This window comes from Anastrepha ludens, chromosome 2, assembly GCF_028408465.1.
Source record: "Anastrepha ludens isolate Willacy chromosome 2, idAnaLude1.1, whole genome shotgun sequence".
Lineage (NCBI taxonomy): Eukaryota > Metazoa > Arthropoda > Insecta > Diptera > Tephritidae > Anastrepha > Anastrepha ludens.
Window position 1 is genome coordinate 104,346,811 of NC_071498.1, and position 20,645 is coordinate 104,367,455.

At 32.9% G+C, this 20,645-nt stretch overlaps 1 protein-coding gene across 1 annotated transcript in view; it reads left to right on the forward strand.

Annotated features, from left to right (window-relative positions):
- Nucleotides 1–20,645, forward strand: part of LOC128854998 (NADP-dependent malic enzyme) — a 60,718-nt gene that overhangs the window by 26,544 nt on the left and 13,529 nt on the right. The window contains exon 2 of the mRNA XM_054089535.1: nt 19,976–20,156. Within this exon, the coding sequence (XP_053945510.1) occupies nt 19,976–20,156 (181 nt within the window). The remainder of the gene's footprint in view (nt 1–19,975; nt 20,157–20,645) is intronic.

Sequence of the window (20,645 nt, forward strand, 5' to 3'; positions counted from 1 at the left end):
ATACTTGCATTTCCATACGTACATACTTGTATATGTACATATGTACTTATATTGTATACACCTTGTAGCCAAATGTACTAGTTGTAAACTACCTCACAACCAGTCGCAGACCCAACTAGTCAAGCAACTATGTTTTTCCATACAACCAACTGGTATTTTTAACATGGAGATGTCAATTAGAAATATACAGTCCCATACTAGTTCAAAATAGACAAAAAATACTAGTCCAAACCCACTAATTTGAGATTAAAAAGGGTAATTGAAAAACAAAATAAATTTTCGAATGAATAATAACATTTGTTTTATTAAGTATAATTTAAAATATTAAATATAAAAAAAATATGATTTATTTAACAGCTTAAAATTTGCTAACAATATTAGTCTTACATTATCTGAGTATTGATGGAAAGATAAAAGAAATACATTAATATTTTAAATAACAATTAAAAAAAATTAAATAAAAGCATTTTTCATTACATGCTCCCAAATACAAATTTGTGTATCTTTTGCTGGCGAAACGATGATATATTAAATTGCATACTTGGCCCTTTTTTTCCTCCCGGGAGCCCTAGGAAATAATAATACAAAATTTGATATGTTTTAGTTTTAATTCTTTTCAACATTCCTAAATAAAAGTTAATTAAAATGTTGAAGTCGAATAAAATAGGGTTGAATAAATCGTTTTGCAATCGGTGCAAATCTGGACTCTCTCGGACTAATTTGATTTCAATCAGAAACTCTATTTCTAAACTAGTACAATATTTTTTTTGACCGTTTTGGTATTTCACTACAGGGCTCTTACCGCTCATTTACTTTAATACTATTAAAAAAAAAAATAAATAAATAAATAATTAGCGCGTACACTTCTGTTAGGTGTTTGGCCGAGCTCCTCCTCCTATTTGTGGTGTGCGTTTTGATGTGTTCCACAAATGGAGGGATCTACAGTTTCAAGCCGACTCCGAACGGCAGATATTTTTATGAGGAGCTTTTTCATGGCAGAAATACACTCGGAGGTTTGCCATTGCCTGCCGAGGGGCGACCGAGATTCGAACCAATGACCTCTCTGTGAATTCCGAATAGTAATCACGCACCAACCCATTCGGCTACGGCGGCCGATCCAAAAAAAAAAATACATACAATATATTTAGATATGTATGCAGAAATTACCAAACCCTTTTTTGCTGTGTAAGAAATTCATGACGATATCTAACAGTAGGCGTCTTCGATACGCCAAACGTTAGCGAGTGGCGAATAGATGAAGCAACTGGTATAAATAAACATATCTTAGTAGCGCTGGGAAAGAGCTACCAAAAATTACGTTTGCCTGGAAACACTCACTGAGTATTAGTAAAACCGTATTCATAAAGGGAAACATTCGTTGTTTCAACTCCTTACTTGTGACCGACTCTGTCAATACCCTCTGTGCTCTTGTTCGTCTCATTGTTGCTGTTGATTGTATACTAAAAACGAGCAATTTCAAGATGTGGGAACACAATGGGGAACACCAAACGGGAATTCGCAATGTTGGATCACCAAAAGTCTCCATATATGAACGCGTTCTAAAGAAATTCTCCTGAAAAATATTTGGCAGCTTTGAAAATATTGAGTTATACCAGTTTTATGATGTATAAGACCTCTTCTTTTCGCCAAGCGCTAACAAGTGGTGAATAGATGAAGCAACTGGTATAAATGAGAATCTTACTCGATAACTTTGTTTTTGCTTTCACAAGCAAATGTTTCGTCAAGTTAGTCGAGCAAAGAGATAGCGAACAGGGAAGGGGCGAATAGAAGGGGCCCATAACCATATTCACTAGTGGCGAATCCTGCTCCATTACTTTGTTATTGCTTTCATATGCAGATTTTTCGACAAGTGAGCAGAGCCCAAACATAGCAAGCAAAAAAGTGGCGAATTGAAGCATTAGATAAAAATTTTCTTTACTTTTACTCAGAGTGGCAGAGTAAATTGAAAATTCTGAAGCCGTTATGTAGTTACATACATACATAGTTTATATAAAGGTTTCTTTTAGATCCTATTTTAGAAGCAGTTGGTTTTTCAAAATCTTAGTACCGATGTAAGAGCTGCATTCAATAAGAGAGATTCTCTTTATTGTATTTTAAAGTGTTCGATTACCTTCCTAAACGCTTCACGATCACTTTTCAAAACCTTGTTCAGCGCCATCGATTTTTTACTACAATCCATCATAATCTGAAGACGAACGACATTTGATTTACATAATAAAGATGGCTGACCAGTGTATTAATTAGTGAACTCTAGCCATTTTATTTTAAATTCACTTGGAGCGCACAAGTTCGTTACTAGTCTATTTTCCAGCAGGGTATTTGAATACACTATTATTTACCATAGGTGGGCACTTTGCAGTAACAGTAAGAATGCAGTAAATATAATATTTTACTGATATTGCAATTTAATTTTCATTACCAGTAAACTTTTACTGATTACTGAAAAAAATTTGCATTACCAGTACACTTTTACTGATTACTGAAAAAAATTGCAGTAAAAATATTTTTTTACTGATTACTGAAAAAATTTGCAGTAAAAATATTTTTTTACTGATTACTGAAAAAAATTGCAGTAAAAATATTTTTTTACTGATTACTGAAAAAAATTGCAGTAAAAATATTTTTTTACTGATTACTGAAAAAAATTGCAGTAAAATTACTGATAATATAATTTGATTTGCATTATCAGTATAATACTTACTGTTTATGGGAAGTCAAAATGTAATACACTCTCATCACGAAATCCAATCATTTATGTACTCAATAATTCTTTCTTTTTTTTGGTTTCTCTTATTTTCCTAAATAACAAAATAATAACCCCATAACTGTAACTGTCGTACAATCCAAACAAAAGAATTGGATGAAGATGCAAAGAAAAAAACATCCCAATAAATATTTATTCGATTTACAGAATCGATTAACCTACGTTTTTTCGTTTGTCAAATCAAGTTTACTTCAATATAATAATAAGTACACTTTAAATGCGAATTTAATAACTCCATGCATAACAAGGTTGAACTCGCTTTATGATTCCGTAAATAAGTTACTGGAGCACAAAACCAATTTAGCGGAATTGTGTTTCCGTTTAAAAATTCCTACCATTCTCAGTGGTGAGCTTGAGTACTTAGAGGAATACGTAAAGCTTATGAGACCTATTGCAGAAGCAATCGACTTTCTTCAGGGGGAAAAGACCATGTATTTTTGTTATTTCATACCCACTATAGTGTCCTTAAGAATAAAAATGCGTCGTTTGGAGCCTAAAAGTTTTAAGTATTTAACCGAAAGTAGCAAAAAAATGCATGAAGCTTTGCCTAAAAGATTTGGAAAGTACGTTTGGGATGCTGTTATTGCCGCTATTTCTGTCCCTGACATTAAGTTGCGATTTGTGAAAGCTCTTTTAGAAACAGCTAAAACGCAAACAGAAGAGGAAGTTAAAAAAATGTTCAACACTTGTGTGGTCAAGTATGGAAAAGTAGCCTGTGCCAAAACTCGTATTCTACCTCAACCACCTCAAAAAACATTGTTTGACTTCGGGGATGAAAGTAATGGTAAACTTTTTACACTTGGTTTTCAATTAAATATTTGTTTTATGCATATATTTACTTAAATAGATACAAGCATACAATGTCGTTCCACTGACTCGGAAAATTATCTTCAAGAAACGCTCTTATACCTGGCCGAACGAGAAGAAACAACAAGTTGCCTAAATAAATATCAGGCTATTAAAAACGTATTTTTAAAATATAATACCCCGTTACCGTCATCTGCACCTGTAGAACGGTTGTTTTCATTCGCTGGAATTTTAAATCGGTCCAGAAGGCAAAAACTCAGCGATGCAAATTTTGAAATGCTTGTGTTAAGAAAGGCTAATAGCTAATAGCAAATCAAATTATATTAACAGTACTCTTACGGCAACTTTTTTTAGTAATCAGTAAAAAAATATTTTTACTGCAATTTTTTTCAGTAACCAGTAAAAAAATATTTTTACTGCAAATTTTTTTCAGTAATCAGTAAAAAAATATTTTTACTGCAATTTTGTTCAGTAATCAGTAAAAAAATATTTTTACTGCAAATTTTTTTCAGTAATCAGTAAAAAAATATTTTTACTGCAATTTTGTTCAGTAATCAGTAAAAAAATATTTTTACTGCAAATTTTTTTCAGTAATCAGTAAAAAAATATTTTTACTGCAATTTTTTTCAGTAATCAGTAAAAAAATATTTTTACTGCAAATTTTTTTCAGTAATCAGTAAAAAAATATTTTTACTGCAAATTTTTTTCAGTAATCAGTAAAAGTTTACTGGTAATGAAAATTAAATTGCAATATCAGTAAAATATTATATTTACTGCATTTTTACTGTTACTGCAAAGTGCCCACCTATGGCTATTAGCCTTTCTTAACACAAGCATTTCAAAATTTGCATCGCTGAGTTTTTGCCTTCTAGACTGATTTAAAATTCCAGCGAATGAAAACAACCGTTCTACAGGTGCAGATGACGGTAACGGGGTATTATATTTTAAAAATACGTTTTTAATAGCCTGATATTTATTTAGGCAACTTGTTGTTTCTTCTCGTTCGGCCAGGTATAAGAGCGTTTCTTGAAGATAATTTTCCGAGTCAGTGGAACGACATTGTATGCTTGTATCTATTTAAGTAAATATATGCATAAAACAAATATTTAATTGAAAACCAAGTGTAAAAAGTTTACCATTACTTTCATCCCCGAAGTCAAAAAATGTTTTTTGAAGGGGTTGAGGTAGAATACGAGTTTTGGCACAGGCTACTTTTCCATACTTGACCACATACATGTTGAACACTTTTTTAACTTCCTCTTCTGTTTGCGTTTTAGCTGTTTCTAAAAGAGCTTTCACAAATCGCAACTTAATATCAGGGACAGAAATAGCGGAAATAACAGCATCCCAAGCGTCAGGCTGAATCAGGAAGTATGTACTTTTCAAATCTTCTAAGCAAAGCTTCATGCATTTTTTTGCTACTTTCGGTTAAATACTTAAAACTTTTAGGCTCCAAACGACGCATTTTTATTCTTAAGGACACTATAGTGGGTATGAAATAACCAAAATACATGGTCTTTTCACCCTGAAGGAAGTCGATTGCTTCTGCAATAGGTCCCATAAGCTTTACGTATTCCTCTAAGTACTCAAGCTCACCACTGAGAATGGTAGGAACTTTTAAACGGAAACACAATTCCGCTAAATTGGTTTTGTGCTCCAATAACTTATTTACGGAATCATAAAGCGACTTCCACCTTGTTATGCATGGAGTTATTAAATTCGCATTCATCACTCCATTAACTATTTCTGCAGATTTCGGTCTATTGCATTTATTCCAAAGTTGTGTGCATCTGTGCAATAAGAAAATATGTAAATATAAAAAATTTCAATTAAATTGAAGGATTTTTTGCCTTTGGAAAGATCTTTTGTGAATATCTTTTATATCCTGACTTGAAGAATTCATAATTTTGTTGAAATCGGTTGAAGCCAAAAGATTTAGAGTGTGGCTCGCACAAGGAAAATGTTTCGACAGACGTGGAGTTACAGATCGAAATTGAGGACCTGAAACAATTGTCGAGTCATCTGAATCGGAGTCAGTGTAAGTTTCCTCATCACTGTCATGTTCATTTATAGATTCTAAATCATTGTAAATCATTAATTCAATATATTGACTGGGAATAAATACGTGTATCTGATATACTATATTTTACATAAATGATTGAATTTCGTGATGAGAGTGTATTACATTTTAACTTCCCATAAATAGTAAATATTATACTAATAATGCAAATCAAATTATAATATCAGTAATTTTACTGCAATTTTTTCAGTAATCAGTAAAAAAATATTTTTACTGCAATTTTTTTCAGTAATCAGTAAAAAAATATTTTTACTGTAATTTTTTTCAGTAATCAGTAAAAAAATTTTTTACTGCAATTTTTTTTCAGTAATCAGTAAAAAAATATTTTTACTGTAATTTTTTTCAGTAATCAGTAAAAAAATATTTTTACTGCAATTTTTTTTCAGTAATCAGTAAAAAAATATTTTTACTGCAATTTTTTTCAGTAATCAGTAAAAGTGTACTGGTAATGCAAATTTTTTTCAGTAATCAGTAAAAAAATATTTTTACTGCAAATTTTTTTTCAGTAATCAGTAAAAAAATATTTTTACTGTAATTTTTTTCAGTAATCAGTAAAAAAATATTTTTACTGCAATTTTTTTTCAGTAATCAGTAAAAAAATATTTTTACTGCAATTTTTTTCAGTAATCAGTAAAAGTGTACTGGTAATGCAAATTTTTTTCAGTAATCAGTAAAATTTTACTGCTTACTGCTATTTGTAATGCAGTAAATTTATAATGCAGTGTGCCCACCTATGTTATTTACATACATAGAAATGCTACGACTGTTCTTGTCAGAAGTGTTCAGTGTAAAAACATGGAAATTAGTAAAAATTAGAATAGTAAATAAGTAAATTCTTCTTCTTCTTGGTGCTGTAGCCGCTCAAGCTATTTTGGTCGAGTTTAACAAAGCGCCTCAGTTGTGTTCTTCTCCTCGTGCTAACTGACGTCAATTACTAATACCAATCAAGTCGAGTTCTTCAGTTACACTCTCTGCTAGCAGTGGATACTGGATATGTTCATTTTCGGGATTTTACTGATCCTGAAGTTGTCAGAGTTTTACTAATCCCGAAATTTTTGGGATATCATTTTGTAGTCCTGAGTTCTCGGGACTGTTCCGAAATTAAAAAGTTTTTGATTTTGTTAGATTTAATTGTTAAAAAGTGTAACCCACAAAAATTTAGTTTTTAGCGCCTCATACATAACATTTATTAAGGCAATAAACTAAGTTTATTTATAAGCAAGAATAATAATTTTTCAGCATTTTTTAACTATGATTTGTGTCACTTCTGCTATAATATGATACTTGGTAGAGCAAGTGTCTATATAAAATTATTTTTAATCACTTTTTGAGCTCAATATTAAATATATTTAATTCTTAAGTACATATGTATATGCTCATAAAATATCTAATACAAAAAATTAAGTGCATCCTATAAAAACTGAACCGAAGTATTTAAATATAGCCACCCAGTTTATCAAGAGTCGGACACTTAGGCTAACGTTTGCTGTCCGAAATGAAGTGTGTATACTTCATTAAAATTATATTAGCGAGTTAATTTTTATGGTAAAATTACTGTTTGTAATAAAAAAGGCCGGGATTCCGAGATTGAGATCACTAGTGGATACCGTGTCAAAAAACATAAGCAAGTCGTTTATGCTTGAGTCGTGCTTAAATTTATTACAGTACATTTTCGGCTATTCAATAAACAGAGCAATTTTCGTTACGTAAAGTTACTACTGAGGATCCCCTTCATTGCTAGGGATACGCCAGCAGGGGAAGCCAAAACCAGCAGTTAATTTAATCTCTATTGCTGTGATGCCAGGCTGTTTGTACTTATGTTTTTGAATATAGCTCGCCCGATTTCGCGCCGTTTAGAAAAAAATCTGTCTCTGTGCGCTTTGAATGCGCACCTATAAAATAAATTTTCTTCAATAAAAAAAAAACAAAAAAAAAATTGTCGAAGTGCATCATTCAGAAAATATAAACGCAAAGTCATAAACTTAAATACTTATTACCAATATTTTAATATTTTTATTGCCGTATGTTGGGTGGCATGTGCATTTTCTAGCCACTTTAACTCAAATGCACTTAAAAAATCTACCGCTAATAAGTGAATAAGTGGACATTTCATATTTCGTTTTTGTGTGCCATTCAACTTTAGTCATCTAAGTACCTACTCATAATTTTGTCATTAAACACAAAATACTCCTATGTTTGATTTGGCACTCCCTGAAAAAAGTGTTCGGTTAATTGTGTACAGTGGAAAAAGTAGACCACCTGTAAGCCAGCAAATGTCATTAAATAGCGTTAAGTACATTGGGTAGACAACTAATACAGCTGAATTAAATAAAGTGTAGTGTGCTCGCCTCAATTTACCCCTCATTGCGCTATTTTTACTCGTTCTGTCTGGCATGTGCCTCATCAGAAAGGTATATACTTAAGCCTCAAGCTATAAATTAATGCTAAGTCATTATTTTAGTTAGTATATTAAACTTTATTTCTTGAAAGCAAAATATTATGCACTTCAATTTGGTGAAGAGTTGCTGCCGCTCAGTTAAGTGCTTATATGAATTAGACTTTAAAAAGATTACTTATTAAGTTTCGTAGCTTATTTCGCACAAACTGTATCGGAAGTCGATGGCTTACTGCTAAAAGCATAATTTAATTTGAGTTCCTTGAATCATCAAGTATCCGCACATTTGGTTGCTATTGGCTGTGACTCATTTCAAGTAAACTGATAAAATGTTTATAGCCGGTTAAAAAGTAATAAGAGCCGGACAGCGAACAGCTAACGCGCATGTTTTCACATATCAATCATTTCATTGGAATTATGCAATAGTTAATGATTTCATTTTTAATTCGTTGCCATAGCTGCATAACGAATTTGCCTGTTACGCAATATTAAGTAGCTTTATGCGAACTTCTATTATCGTTTCTTTGTATTTATAATAACTACTTTTTGCTGAAACACATTTCTACTTTCTTGAAATCCTTTCTGCGTGAGTGCTGACGGTGTTAAATTAATTTTTATTTGACATTAATTTAATAAGCTTACAGCATGTTTTCGTGAATATCGGTTTACGTAAATTATTTTCATATTCACCATTAAACATTTGAAACCTTTTTTCACTTTAAATAACCTTAAAATTACATACAAATCAAAATTTCAATTTTAACAATACCCCACAGAAAAAGTATGAGGTCAAATCGTAGTTCCGAGGCGGCCAACTTAAATCGTGGCTGTTAACCCGATATCGACTTTAGCGCGTATATCAATCGTTTGATGTCACGTGGGTGTCAGGGTAGAATGATGCGCCACTCTCTCTGAAACTATTATTTTCGGCCAAATGAGAACCAAAAATATCTTTTTGACACTCGAATTCGAATTAAATATCAATAAAAATGATTTTTCTTACGTTTTTCAAAAGAAAGTTAAAAAAAAAAAATTAAATATTTTACTTTCTATGACGTATCAACACTATTCGCTGATTAACAAGTTATATTTAAAATCGAATTAGGGCAGTAGTTAGTATTTACAATTGTGATAGCAAAGGACATCTTGAGGAAAAGGCTTATTATATACAAATATATAATTGGCGCGTACACCCGTTTTGGGTGTTTTGCCGTGCTCCTCCTCCTATTTGTGGCGCACAACTTATGTAGTTCTACAAAAGGCTTATTACCAAGGACTATTAATGAAATAACTGATGTATATATCATACTTATAAATATGGCATTTATATGTATAATACACAATAAGCCATTCTAACTTAATTCCAACTATGCATTTATTAGGTCACTTAAATTTTTTGTTTGCTCAATTTTGTATTACCAAGACTCCAGTTTGAGAATCACCCGATCACAATAGCCTCGTGGCGTTAAATTCGCTCTATCGAAATTTTAGTTATTTTTATTTACTAATTCACTTTTCAGTAGCTTAATTTGAGAATTCAAATGATATAACGGCGCGATGGTATCGAATATCAGAATATGGCAAATGTGTTGGCTCGACGCGTAATAAACGCGTCACGGCTGAGTTTTGTAGACTCATGTTTAATGATACGTATCTATGCATGTTTGTATGAGTGTGAAATTGTGGAGGTTTTCATGCTCGTAGGTATGCGTGATCATTATACCAGCTAATGACTTTACTTTCGCACGTCATATAACAATCCGTATTGGTTTGTCGCATGACTGCTGTGAGTTGTCTTAGTAGAATGGCTATTAGCAACAGTGGCGAAATTGGGCAGCAAAGCAATAACAACAGCTGTTTATCTTAAGTTCTCACACTTGCTCTTTTAACTTACTTTCTAGTTGGATTCCTAAGTAATTATTTCTTTCTGGTCATTATCAACTCTTCAAATTACTCTGAAGTTGTGCCTTTTTTCCCCACTTCCAACTTTTTAAGTCAGCTTATGGACCGTTGAACTCAAAACATTGGCAGAATTTTGCCTTCAACAAACGTATGTATGCATATGTACATAAGGAAAATATCTATGAATTTATGTATGTATAAGTATATTTTTTTTTGTGCAAAAAGTATCTCCATGCCGGTTAGGGAATTCCCGCAGTACGCTTAAATGAAAATATTTGCACGCATTTTTCTTCATTTTTTAAATATGTAGATACATTTGTACATAAATTCCTGTTGTCAGCTCTAATACACACAAACATACAAACGTCCAGTATATTAATGTACTTATGTAAGTTTATAAATTTAATGCCGCGTGACGGACTAAATATTGCGTAGATTTTGGTCAGTATTGGCTGATGACACACTTAGCTTATTATTCCGTATTCAATTATTGATTAATTGATTTGGATAAGGAACCCACTTATAAGATTAAGTATGTATGAAATTGATGTGGACATGGCAAGAAGTGTGCCAGGAAATGATTACTGGCAGATTTATAACGAAAATTGCCAAACATTTTGAAAAAAAAACAATAAAATATATGAGTTATAAATTAATATTTTGCAGCTTATAAAGTACAATATATTTCAAACATATGTTACCCATAAAATGGTAATTACAAAACATAAAAAAAATAATTAAAATGTTGAGCAACAGTTGTTATGGGAACTATGTCATGTGCTTGTATAAGTAATATCACTTACCGATATCGCTCGCTTCTGTTTTTAGTCCACTTAAAAAAATTTATTACGCTTTAATCTAAAGACTTAATTATTACATAACAATTTACTTATCACTGCAGTGCAATTGTGGCATGACAAACCTTTCTGAGTGTTGGTTAAAGTTATCTCAATAAAATGCTAGTTGATATTCAAAACAAATCGCTCGTTTGCTGCAAGAATAGCATAACTCAATAAATAAAAAATTCTAAAAAAACTGCTTCAAAGCTTTCAATTCATTATGCCTCCCTAAGTAAAAGTGAATATCAATTTACAACTCGTTGCCTTGGCACATGGTTCGATGTTGTCGGAATGAGCCGGAATTAAAACTGGCTAATGACGGTAGCATTCCCCAACAATTTTTGTTTATTTATTTATTGAAGTAAAAATTAGTCAACAAAAACAAAATGTCTTACAGATTAATACGGATGCTTTAACAAAAAAAAAAAAAACTGAATCCGTAAAAAGAATATGTAACCAAGCATAATAAATCAATTAATTATAAGTATAAGTAAGGAGTTGAATGAAAGAGTGTTTAGAAGAAGAAAAGCCAATCTTAAATGATTTATAGATAGTATTGAATTCTAACAGGGCTCTTCTGATGGTAGCATTCAATGCATTCAGAGTTCTTATAAAGTCCATCTCAGAAACATTAAGAAACATTCTAGATGGGATATTAAGATAGTCTCACTTAAGAAGCGAAGGGTAATCCACAATAGTTTGAATAATGTCAAGGACAAGACAAGATCGCCAAGACTGCAGAGATTTAAAATTGATGACCAGACATTTGGAATAGTGTGAAGGAGAAGTAGTAGAGCAAAGCCAATGAAAACTTTTTGCATACGTTCAACTCGAGTTAGATGACAGGCATGAAAAGGTCTCCAGATGAATGATGTGCAGAGCTATTTAAGAGTACATTGGCTGGGGGGAAAAAAATTCCACTATTGTTTCGGTAGATGGCCGTAGTGATCGATATCTCGTAAAGTATTGATCAAACAATTTAAAGTTTATGCTCGTTGTCAAGGTGACATTACACACTAAAAAATTCGGTTGCTGTGTTTTCTTTGTTCCATTCAGTTGTGAGTTAAATGGAAGTCAACAAAGAGAAAATTCGATACATTTTATAGTTTTTCAGGCCAGACCGCTGAAATTGTGAATAATGTTTATGGTGCCGATACTGTAACAGCTAATTACGCGCCATTTTGGTTTCGTCGATTCCGGTCAGGCATTTTTGATGTTAAAGAAAATGTGGATAATTTCGATAAAATCACAAAAATAATCGAAGTTGACCGGCACGTTAATAGTCGTAGCATCTCCCAGGAGCTAAAGATCGATAATAAAACAGTTTTAAACCATTTGCGCTAAAATTTTATGCAAAAATAATGAATTTCTTTTATGGAAAAATTCAGAAGGTGTGGCCAATATCAGAGCGTTAACCGCCTCTCAACCAATTTGAAAGAATTAGCTGAGTGGCTGACATAACCGGAGTGAAGACAGCGGTTTGTTTACGAAAAAACTGAGATTGTGTTGGTAATGTACGAAGAAAAGCAACACAGTCTGCGCTCTTCTGTACACCGTCTGAACAACGACTGCTTGAACGAGTGTGTGAATACGTTTGAAATGAGCGAGCAGCCAAATGCCCGATGACGTGGCAGCCAAATTTGTTCGCCCCATTTTGTTTTTCACCATAGCTGAAGAGCAAACCTGGTAATCTCTCATCCTTGATCATACTTGATGTAAAGGCGCTAAGACGTTCTCTCTCTCGTTTGTCTCCCCTTCTATTTACTGCCCCAGGATTGGTTACACGATATCGTTCAAAGAAGAAGGGATTACATCGACGTTTGCGACGAGAACGGGAGAGTAGGAATTCGGAAACAGATGCTGTATGATGCCCTTAAGAGTATAAGCATCTAATATAGCATAAGATTTCGAAAATATATAACTAATGTGACTAGAGTAATGCACGTGAAAAATAATTCCCAAGACCAAAATTTCACTGACCGATCTCAGGCGAAAATTAAATATAAAATATATTGAAAGAAGGGAAAATAAAAACAAAATATTAGGAGCATTTTTTATGTCGACACTCAATTATATATAATGAGATACTATAATGTTTATATTCATCACTGTATGTTTTTTATTCAACTGTTTTTATAAAAAATGCTTTTAGATTATTAAACAAATAAATAATTTATTTACCTAAATTTTTAGAAAATTGCTTCCTTGTCCGGTTCAGTCCAGTAAGGTAGAAACGGTTGCTTGGGAAGCAGCAAAAAAGTGTAAAATTTAATAAATACTGTTTGAAATTTACGTAGCCACGATAAGATCGTTTGCGTTAAATTATAAAAAAAATTAGCCCTTGCATACACCCATGGTCAAAATATTAGAATGCGATATTTTGATCAATTTCGAATACTTAACTTTTTTCTTTATTTTTCAATAAGGTTTTTAAAAAAATATAGTGCATGCTACAATAAAACTCATATAATTCAATGTTTCATATAGGATTTATAAAATTTCGACAAATTTTAATTTAATCAGAATTTAAACAAAAATGTCATTATCAAAGGTTAGGTTAGCCTGGTTGGCAATAAGCCACGCATAGACCTTTTGGTCCCTAGCGGTACCAGATGGTCATTATCAAAAATCAACAAACATTTTCAGCTACTTCAAACTTGCTTGCACTCTATTTTACTAAAATTTATTAGATATAAAACTGCGTACACATTTTTCTCATTAAAAAATTTTTTTTTAATTTTAATGAAAATTCTTTAAGATTTATAAATCTTGTACAAAGTTTGAAACTGTGATTTAAATGATATTTGTTCTAGAATTAATTATATTTTCATAAAAAATTAATGGAAATTAAATAACAACAGAAAAATAATCAAAACTATTACATATTATTTTGTTCACGGCTGTATGTATGACGCCGTTATCATTTTTTGAATATCAAAGACAACATGCTTAACCAAATAATAATAAAATGATAGTAAAGCATTGGTAGAACTGTTGGGGTAATATGTTTGACCATGACGGTTACCACTATGCATTTTTGATTAGATATTTTGTTTTTAATCTATACCTCCTTACTTGTATATAGGCGTTTGTTAAAATGCTTCCGAAAAAATGATTATACAGTCATGAAGCGCCTGCTGGTGCTCAACTATAACAATGCCAACAAAATTTATTCGTATACTGTAATTTTAAGTACTCATTTTTGAAAATACTTATTTATAGGTGTAATATTGATTACTTTCAATAACAGGGGCCGTCAAAATTAGGCGAAAATATATTTTACCAGAATCTGTAGGATATTTTTCTAAAGATTTTCGGTATGTTGAATCCAAAGTCTGCTCATAACCGTTCCGATGACTCTGATATTTTCGAGATATTTTAAGCTAAAAATGCAAAAAAACTTGGCTTATTCTTTTAAATTATTTTAATTTAAAAATTATTATAGCCGGAAAAAAAAACTTTACCTTAGAATGCAAAAATACTATATGGATATAGGTCTTTCATCTTAAGTTGGAATCCCGCAACAGTCCCCAGACAGTAACCTTGAAATTGTTGCACAGTGTAATTGATTGAAATGCATTCTTTGCATAAAAAATGACTTATTCAACGTTACGAATTCAAAATTATTCATTCGATGTCAATAAATTTTTTTTTAATAGACATCTGCATTTATTTCACTGGATGTGGTCATGGTCATGGTCATGGTCATGAATGTGGATCTGGTGTTTGTACAGTGCACTCATGATAACGTGAACTTATTACACCAAGTACAGGTTAAGCTTTGGAAAATGCTATCGCTTACAATATCGGGAGATTTTCAAACACGTAAAAATTTAAATTGAAGTTTTTATTTATATTAAATACATTTAAGTTACTCATATATTGAGGGTAAAAAAATAAAGCTTTTTAAGCTGATCAACGTTATAGATCAGTCAGGATTAAATATATAGTTTTAACGTTAGTAAAGGTTCACTATATTCCGAGTGCACTGTCTATATGCACAGAATAAGATAAGAGAGATTTGTGTATTGTATATGTATATAATTTTGCTATCCAAAAATACGATATGAAGTATATAAATATATGTAAGGTGTCTCATTAAGATGGCCTATTTTGAAATGAAGAGAAAAATTATGTTTTTATTATAGTAAATAAAATTTGCTGGTATGCACATACAGAATAGAATATCCAATTGGCCGTGTCGCTAGTGCTTCCGACGAAATTTTCAATAGCTTTTTGGCATAGTGCTGACCCATTTTCTGGGTGTTGCTTTACAAAATCTTGTTGGACAAATTAAATCCACCTCGATGTTATCGAAACGTCTGACAAAGTTTGCTTTAGGCTAGATGGGTGCTCCTAACATCGTAACAGTGCATAAATTGTTCTGATCATCGAAGAAGTGGCTTCCGGAATATGATGCGCATTCTCTCAAGAGCGCGGAAATACTGTGTAGACCCTACATCTTTCTTATCTCTACAACATTTAGTGAAATTATGCCGCTCTCCTATACTTCTATAAAAACTTGTATATTTATATTGAGCGGCTTAGGAATTTTCTCATTCTTTGTTCACTGAGTGCCAAAACGAAAACGTTATTCGGCAGGCATTCAGATTAGTTCACCTACTGTTACTAGCTGCTCTTGCTCCCTTCTCAATTTTTACTAACAGAAAATCTAACAGGGCTTGCATGCTTACACTTGATATCCCACATTATGTTTCAGATCCTTCACTCTTATCCTCATTTTTCTAAACCCCACTATATCCTGGAACCTAGTACAGATTGACGGTCGGCTGTCGAAGAACTTGTAAGGGTTGTGGACATTCTTAAGCACATTTCGAGTCCGTTATTTCCAATCGAAGGGCCTTGATCACAGTTTGAGTGTCTACCAGAAAGGTGAGTTCTAAAGTAGCGAAATCCGCCAAGCTTACCAGCTTTGCTGCTACATTTATTAGATATATTACCTCTTGAAAAATGTTACAGTGATCTGGATGTCTGTAAGCTAATTGCAATGAAGGTTGCTACCAGAAGATGATGTCTGATCCTATTCCACTATTCAGTTACCAATCGATTGTGAATGTTAGAATTCGGCAATCGGTTAGAACAATATCACATTCCCAATTAAACGGCGAATTTCTGACGAAATTCGACTTCTGTGAACTGATAGTTGTAGTCTCATTAGTGGTTTGTTTGTTCCATCATCCACAGCCTATTACGATGTACACTTTAAGGTACTCTTGGCTGCGAGTTATTTCAAATATATGCATATGGATTAAATAACCTGGAGTATCTCTACCTTCGAAGAGATGCGAATTTCTATTCGTCTAAGTAATGTTTTAACATAATATGTGGCTGTCCTTAACGGGACACCCTTTCTAATTGTTATTTGTGTACACATTCACACCTACTATATGTAAGCACATACTATTTACTTTCATAAAAACAGCGCTGCAATTTACATACAAATGTACTTTTACTATATGAAGTCAGCTGTGAGCTTACCGTTGATAACGTGAATTGCTTCCATATACATCCAGTTACGTATACGCAACGCTGGTATTTATCACACGAAAATTTCCTTTTAAAGCATGTTAATTTTTATCAGCTGATATCGTCATTTACTATTCAAAACAGAAGATAAACCCACTTAACTATTTGATGGTTGATAAGAAGTTTTGCCTTGTGATTTTGATTGACTAACCATGACAGCTGTAAGGCTGTGGGTGTCACGATGTGTGAGTATGAAAGTACTTACTTACCTTCCTTGCTAGCAAAAATTGCATTACATAGATCTACATTTGTTTTATATGGGACTGGTTTCCGATGTATTTTTATGTGCGCTGAACGCAATTTCGGAGATCCAAAAGTGCCTTTTACATCAGGGTTTTGAGAAAATCTGGGGTAAAATTACTCATAATCAAAGTTACTCAGTTCTATAATTTGGCTCAACTTTTTGATTTTGCGTCTGCCATATTAAATGTGCAATTTTGAATTTTGAAAAACTAACACCGAATTTTTCAGGGCTTAGCTCCATTTGTGTGTAGTAATTTGGAATTTGATCGTAAACAATGGACCTTAAAGGGTTAACTGCATTTTATTCAAAAGTGTTCCTTTTTTTGTCACTTTCATTTTAAATATTTTTTTATTTAAGTTTTTATTCTTCCATAATTTGGAAGTAAAATTATTTTTACAGATTGAATGTATCTGATCCAAAATAACGGTTTAATTCACTTAAAAATATTATAAACTTAGAAATAAATTAAAGACTAAAGAATTTGAGAATGAATTCAGTTCTCTTAAGGCTCTAGAAATTGGAGTATTTATAGCTTAACTGCGTCTAAATATAAATAAAATCAAGAAGTATCAAGAAAAAAAGTGTAATTATTCCGATGACAGAGTTGAGAGATGTGAAAATTTATAAAACTTAATTATAAAAGTAACGGGCAACCAATTATTCTATTAATAATACCAACGACAAATGAGAGGGAGGGCTTTAGTTCAGTCTACTTATCCAGAATCTACCTCGACATACTCAATATATGTGAAGGTACAACGCACGATATAAATCACCTCTTCACATGCTCACTGAAATCCACTTGTCGAAACAGCATATTTCCTCAAGGATGATAGGTTGCACATTACGAAAAAATGTACTTTATTTTTCGCGATTTTTAACAAAACAAAAGACAAAACAATTAAAAGGAGAAGAAATAACATGTTTCTGAAAATTCAGAGAATGGCTTGGTAATATTGTGATATGTGAGATTTAAACTAAATAAACTAATGAAAACGAAGTGCCGTGTGTTAAATTGAGAAAGCACAAATTAATATAAAGCCTCCAAATGCAGTCTGTTTGCGTTTTTATGCAGAAGACGCCGTGGCAAGGAAGTGTGTGTGCGCGTTAAATTTCTTGTACAGGGTGGCTGATGAAAGCCGCTACCAAAAAAAAATTGAATAACTTTTTTTCTTTTTAAGTTATCTGTTCCATTTTTGTTTTAATTTGCAGATTGATCTTTAAAATTTATTAAAATGGATAACTGGGACACGCAAACAAGAATTTGGATAGTCCGCCGCTATCACGCACTGGAGTCCGTAGTTTTGGTACAGAGAGAGTACAGGCGGATGTTTGGCGGCGATCCCCCGAGCAGATGGACCGTAATGAGACTGGTGAATAATTTTGCTGAGCAAGGAACAGTCGCAAGAAGGCCTTATCATCGAAACCCACCAGTTCGGACGGAGGAAACGATCGCTGCTGTAGCTGCAGCTATACAAAGCAATCCAAGGGTTTCAGCAAGAAGCTTATCTGCTCAACTTGGTGTCAGCCGACAGTATTTGCAAACAATAATGCACAAAGATTTAGACTTATTTCCCTACAAAATAAAAATGGTTAACAAACTGAATGCAGCAAACTTGCCGATTCGCTTGGAATTTTGCCAGAGGATCCTGCAAATGGTGGAAGAAGACCAAAACATGTTAAACTGCCTTTTCATGTCTGATGAGGCCCATTTCGATTTAAACGGCAATGTGAACAAACAAAATTGTCGAATATGGAGTACTTCTAACCCACAGATACTCCACGAGACGGAATTGCATCCTCTTCGCGTGACAGTATGGTGTGCGGTTTCTTCACGCTGTATTGTCGGGCCTTATTTTTTTGAAGAAAATGGTCACACCGTTACGGTTACTGGAGACCGTTATTTGAAAATGCTGAAAGAATTTTTCTATCCAGAACTACGCCGAAAGAGAATTCCTTTCAACTCTGTGTGGTTTTAACAAGATGGGGCAACGTCTCACATAGCCCAGACTGTTATGACAGAGTTGCGACGAAAATTTCCCAATAAACTGATTTCAAGAAACTCCGAATTTCGTTGGCCCCCCAGGTCGCCTGACCTTACTGCACCTGACTTTTTCTTGTGAGGTTTATGTAAACAAGAAGTTTATAAAACAAAGCCAACAAATTTGGATGAACTAAAACAATCCATTCGGGCAACAATTGCGGCTATTCCTGTCGCAACTCTCAAAGCAGCAATGAACAACTTTTTACTAAGATGCCGCACTTGTGTCAACGAGCATGGGGGGCATTTAAATTCAATTATTTTTAAAACTAGTTAAGCTACATTTAATAAAATTTAATGACCTTCAACTTGAAGAAGAAAATAAATGAATTCCATTCACTAAAAAAAAAGTTATTTGAGTTTCTTAATGTAGCAAAATTCATCAGCCACCCTGTATTTGGTTGTTGCCATTGCTTTCGCCGACTTTTCACAAACAAGTAATTTCCTTTTATGTTTGTTTATACATAGAGCCTGACGTTACAGCAAAGGCGTCGGAAGGTGCGACCTGGTATTCTATCATCCTTGATATCAATCATCCTTGAATTCAAACACCTCAGGTTTTTGAGAAAAGTAGGGGTAAAAATACCCAAAAATACATTTTTATAAGTTTTTGCCCCAGATAGTTTCGAAACCCTGATGTGATAGGCACTTTTTGATCCCAAAACCGTACAAAGCGCTCAAAAATACACCGGAAACCAGTTTCTATAAAAAAAATCAATTTTGTTACAATATTTTTTTTTGTATTTAATTGATTTCAACTTTTAATGAGTAATGATAAATTTCAGCAACAAATCCTCTACCACATACATACATATTTATATTCATACATACATACATATGTACATTCATACATACATACATATGAAAACTCAGCACTCCTATTGGCAGCCCCTTTACATATGTGACCATATATGGAGATTCGTACATATATATAGGTGCACATAATAAAGCAGTGCAAAAAAAAAACTGGCGTAATTAGCTTTGGTATTTTAAAACACTGAAATCCATCAAGATTATACGTTGCATTTAGAATTTCACGGCTTAAATAGAAAAGGTGTCGTATTGTAAATAAAAGAGAGATGTTTGTTAAATATTTTATCATAACATTTTCATTCATCAAGCATGGCAGTGCCTGAACGTTTGCTGGGAAATTTCGTGCAAATGCGTAAAAGGTGTTAACGATAAACACAATTTTGGTGTAAATCTACATTTTTTTTCACAAATATTTGCTTTCAAGTTTACCGATTTACCACTCCAACCCACAACGAATACCTCATTTTTATCTATATAACAATAATATCTAATTGTTTTTTTTTTTTTTTTGTTTTTTTGCAGCTTGTGTGGAAATCTATCGAAAATATGCGCCGCATCGCGTCCCGCAGCTGCCGCAGCAACGCCCATAGGACAACAAATAGCGCCGACCGACTCTAGAACATTTCACGATGTTGTCGGCGATGTTGTCTGCCCCTCTGGTGTACGAGGTATTGATCATTTGAGAGATCCGCGTTTAAATAAGGTGAGTAAAATTGCAATATCAATTGCGTGCTCTATGTACATTTACATATAAACATATGTGTGTATGTGTATCCTAAACTTTTCGTGTGGTTTCAAGAGCAATTAAATTTAGCTTTCGTTTTTATAAGCGGATCGTCCGCCAAATTTTATTAGCCTATAACCCTGACTGTTATCAACACTTTTTGAGACCATTTAAAACATTGCTTATAAAATCTTCTTCACGTTGATGCGCTAAAAAATATTCTATATAGAAAATGAAATTACTTTTTTACCCTTTTCCTTAATTCCTTATTGAAAAGTGTGGTAGCCATTTACGCCAAATTCAGGCAGACTTTTTAGCTTTGTCGAATAGCTGCAATGAAATTCTCATATTTCTAGTAATTGTTGTTGTTTTTTGTATAAGGATATGACAATACATCTATCTAAACAAAATTTTCTTTTCCTTTTTCTCCGGGTCTATGCACATTTGCAGCGGCGGGGTAATCACCTA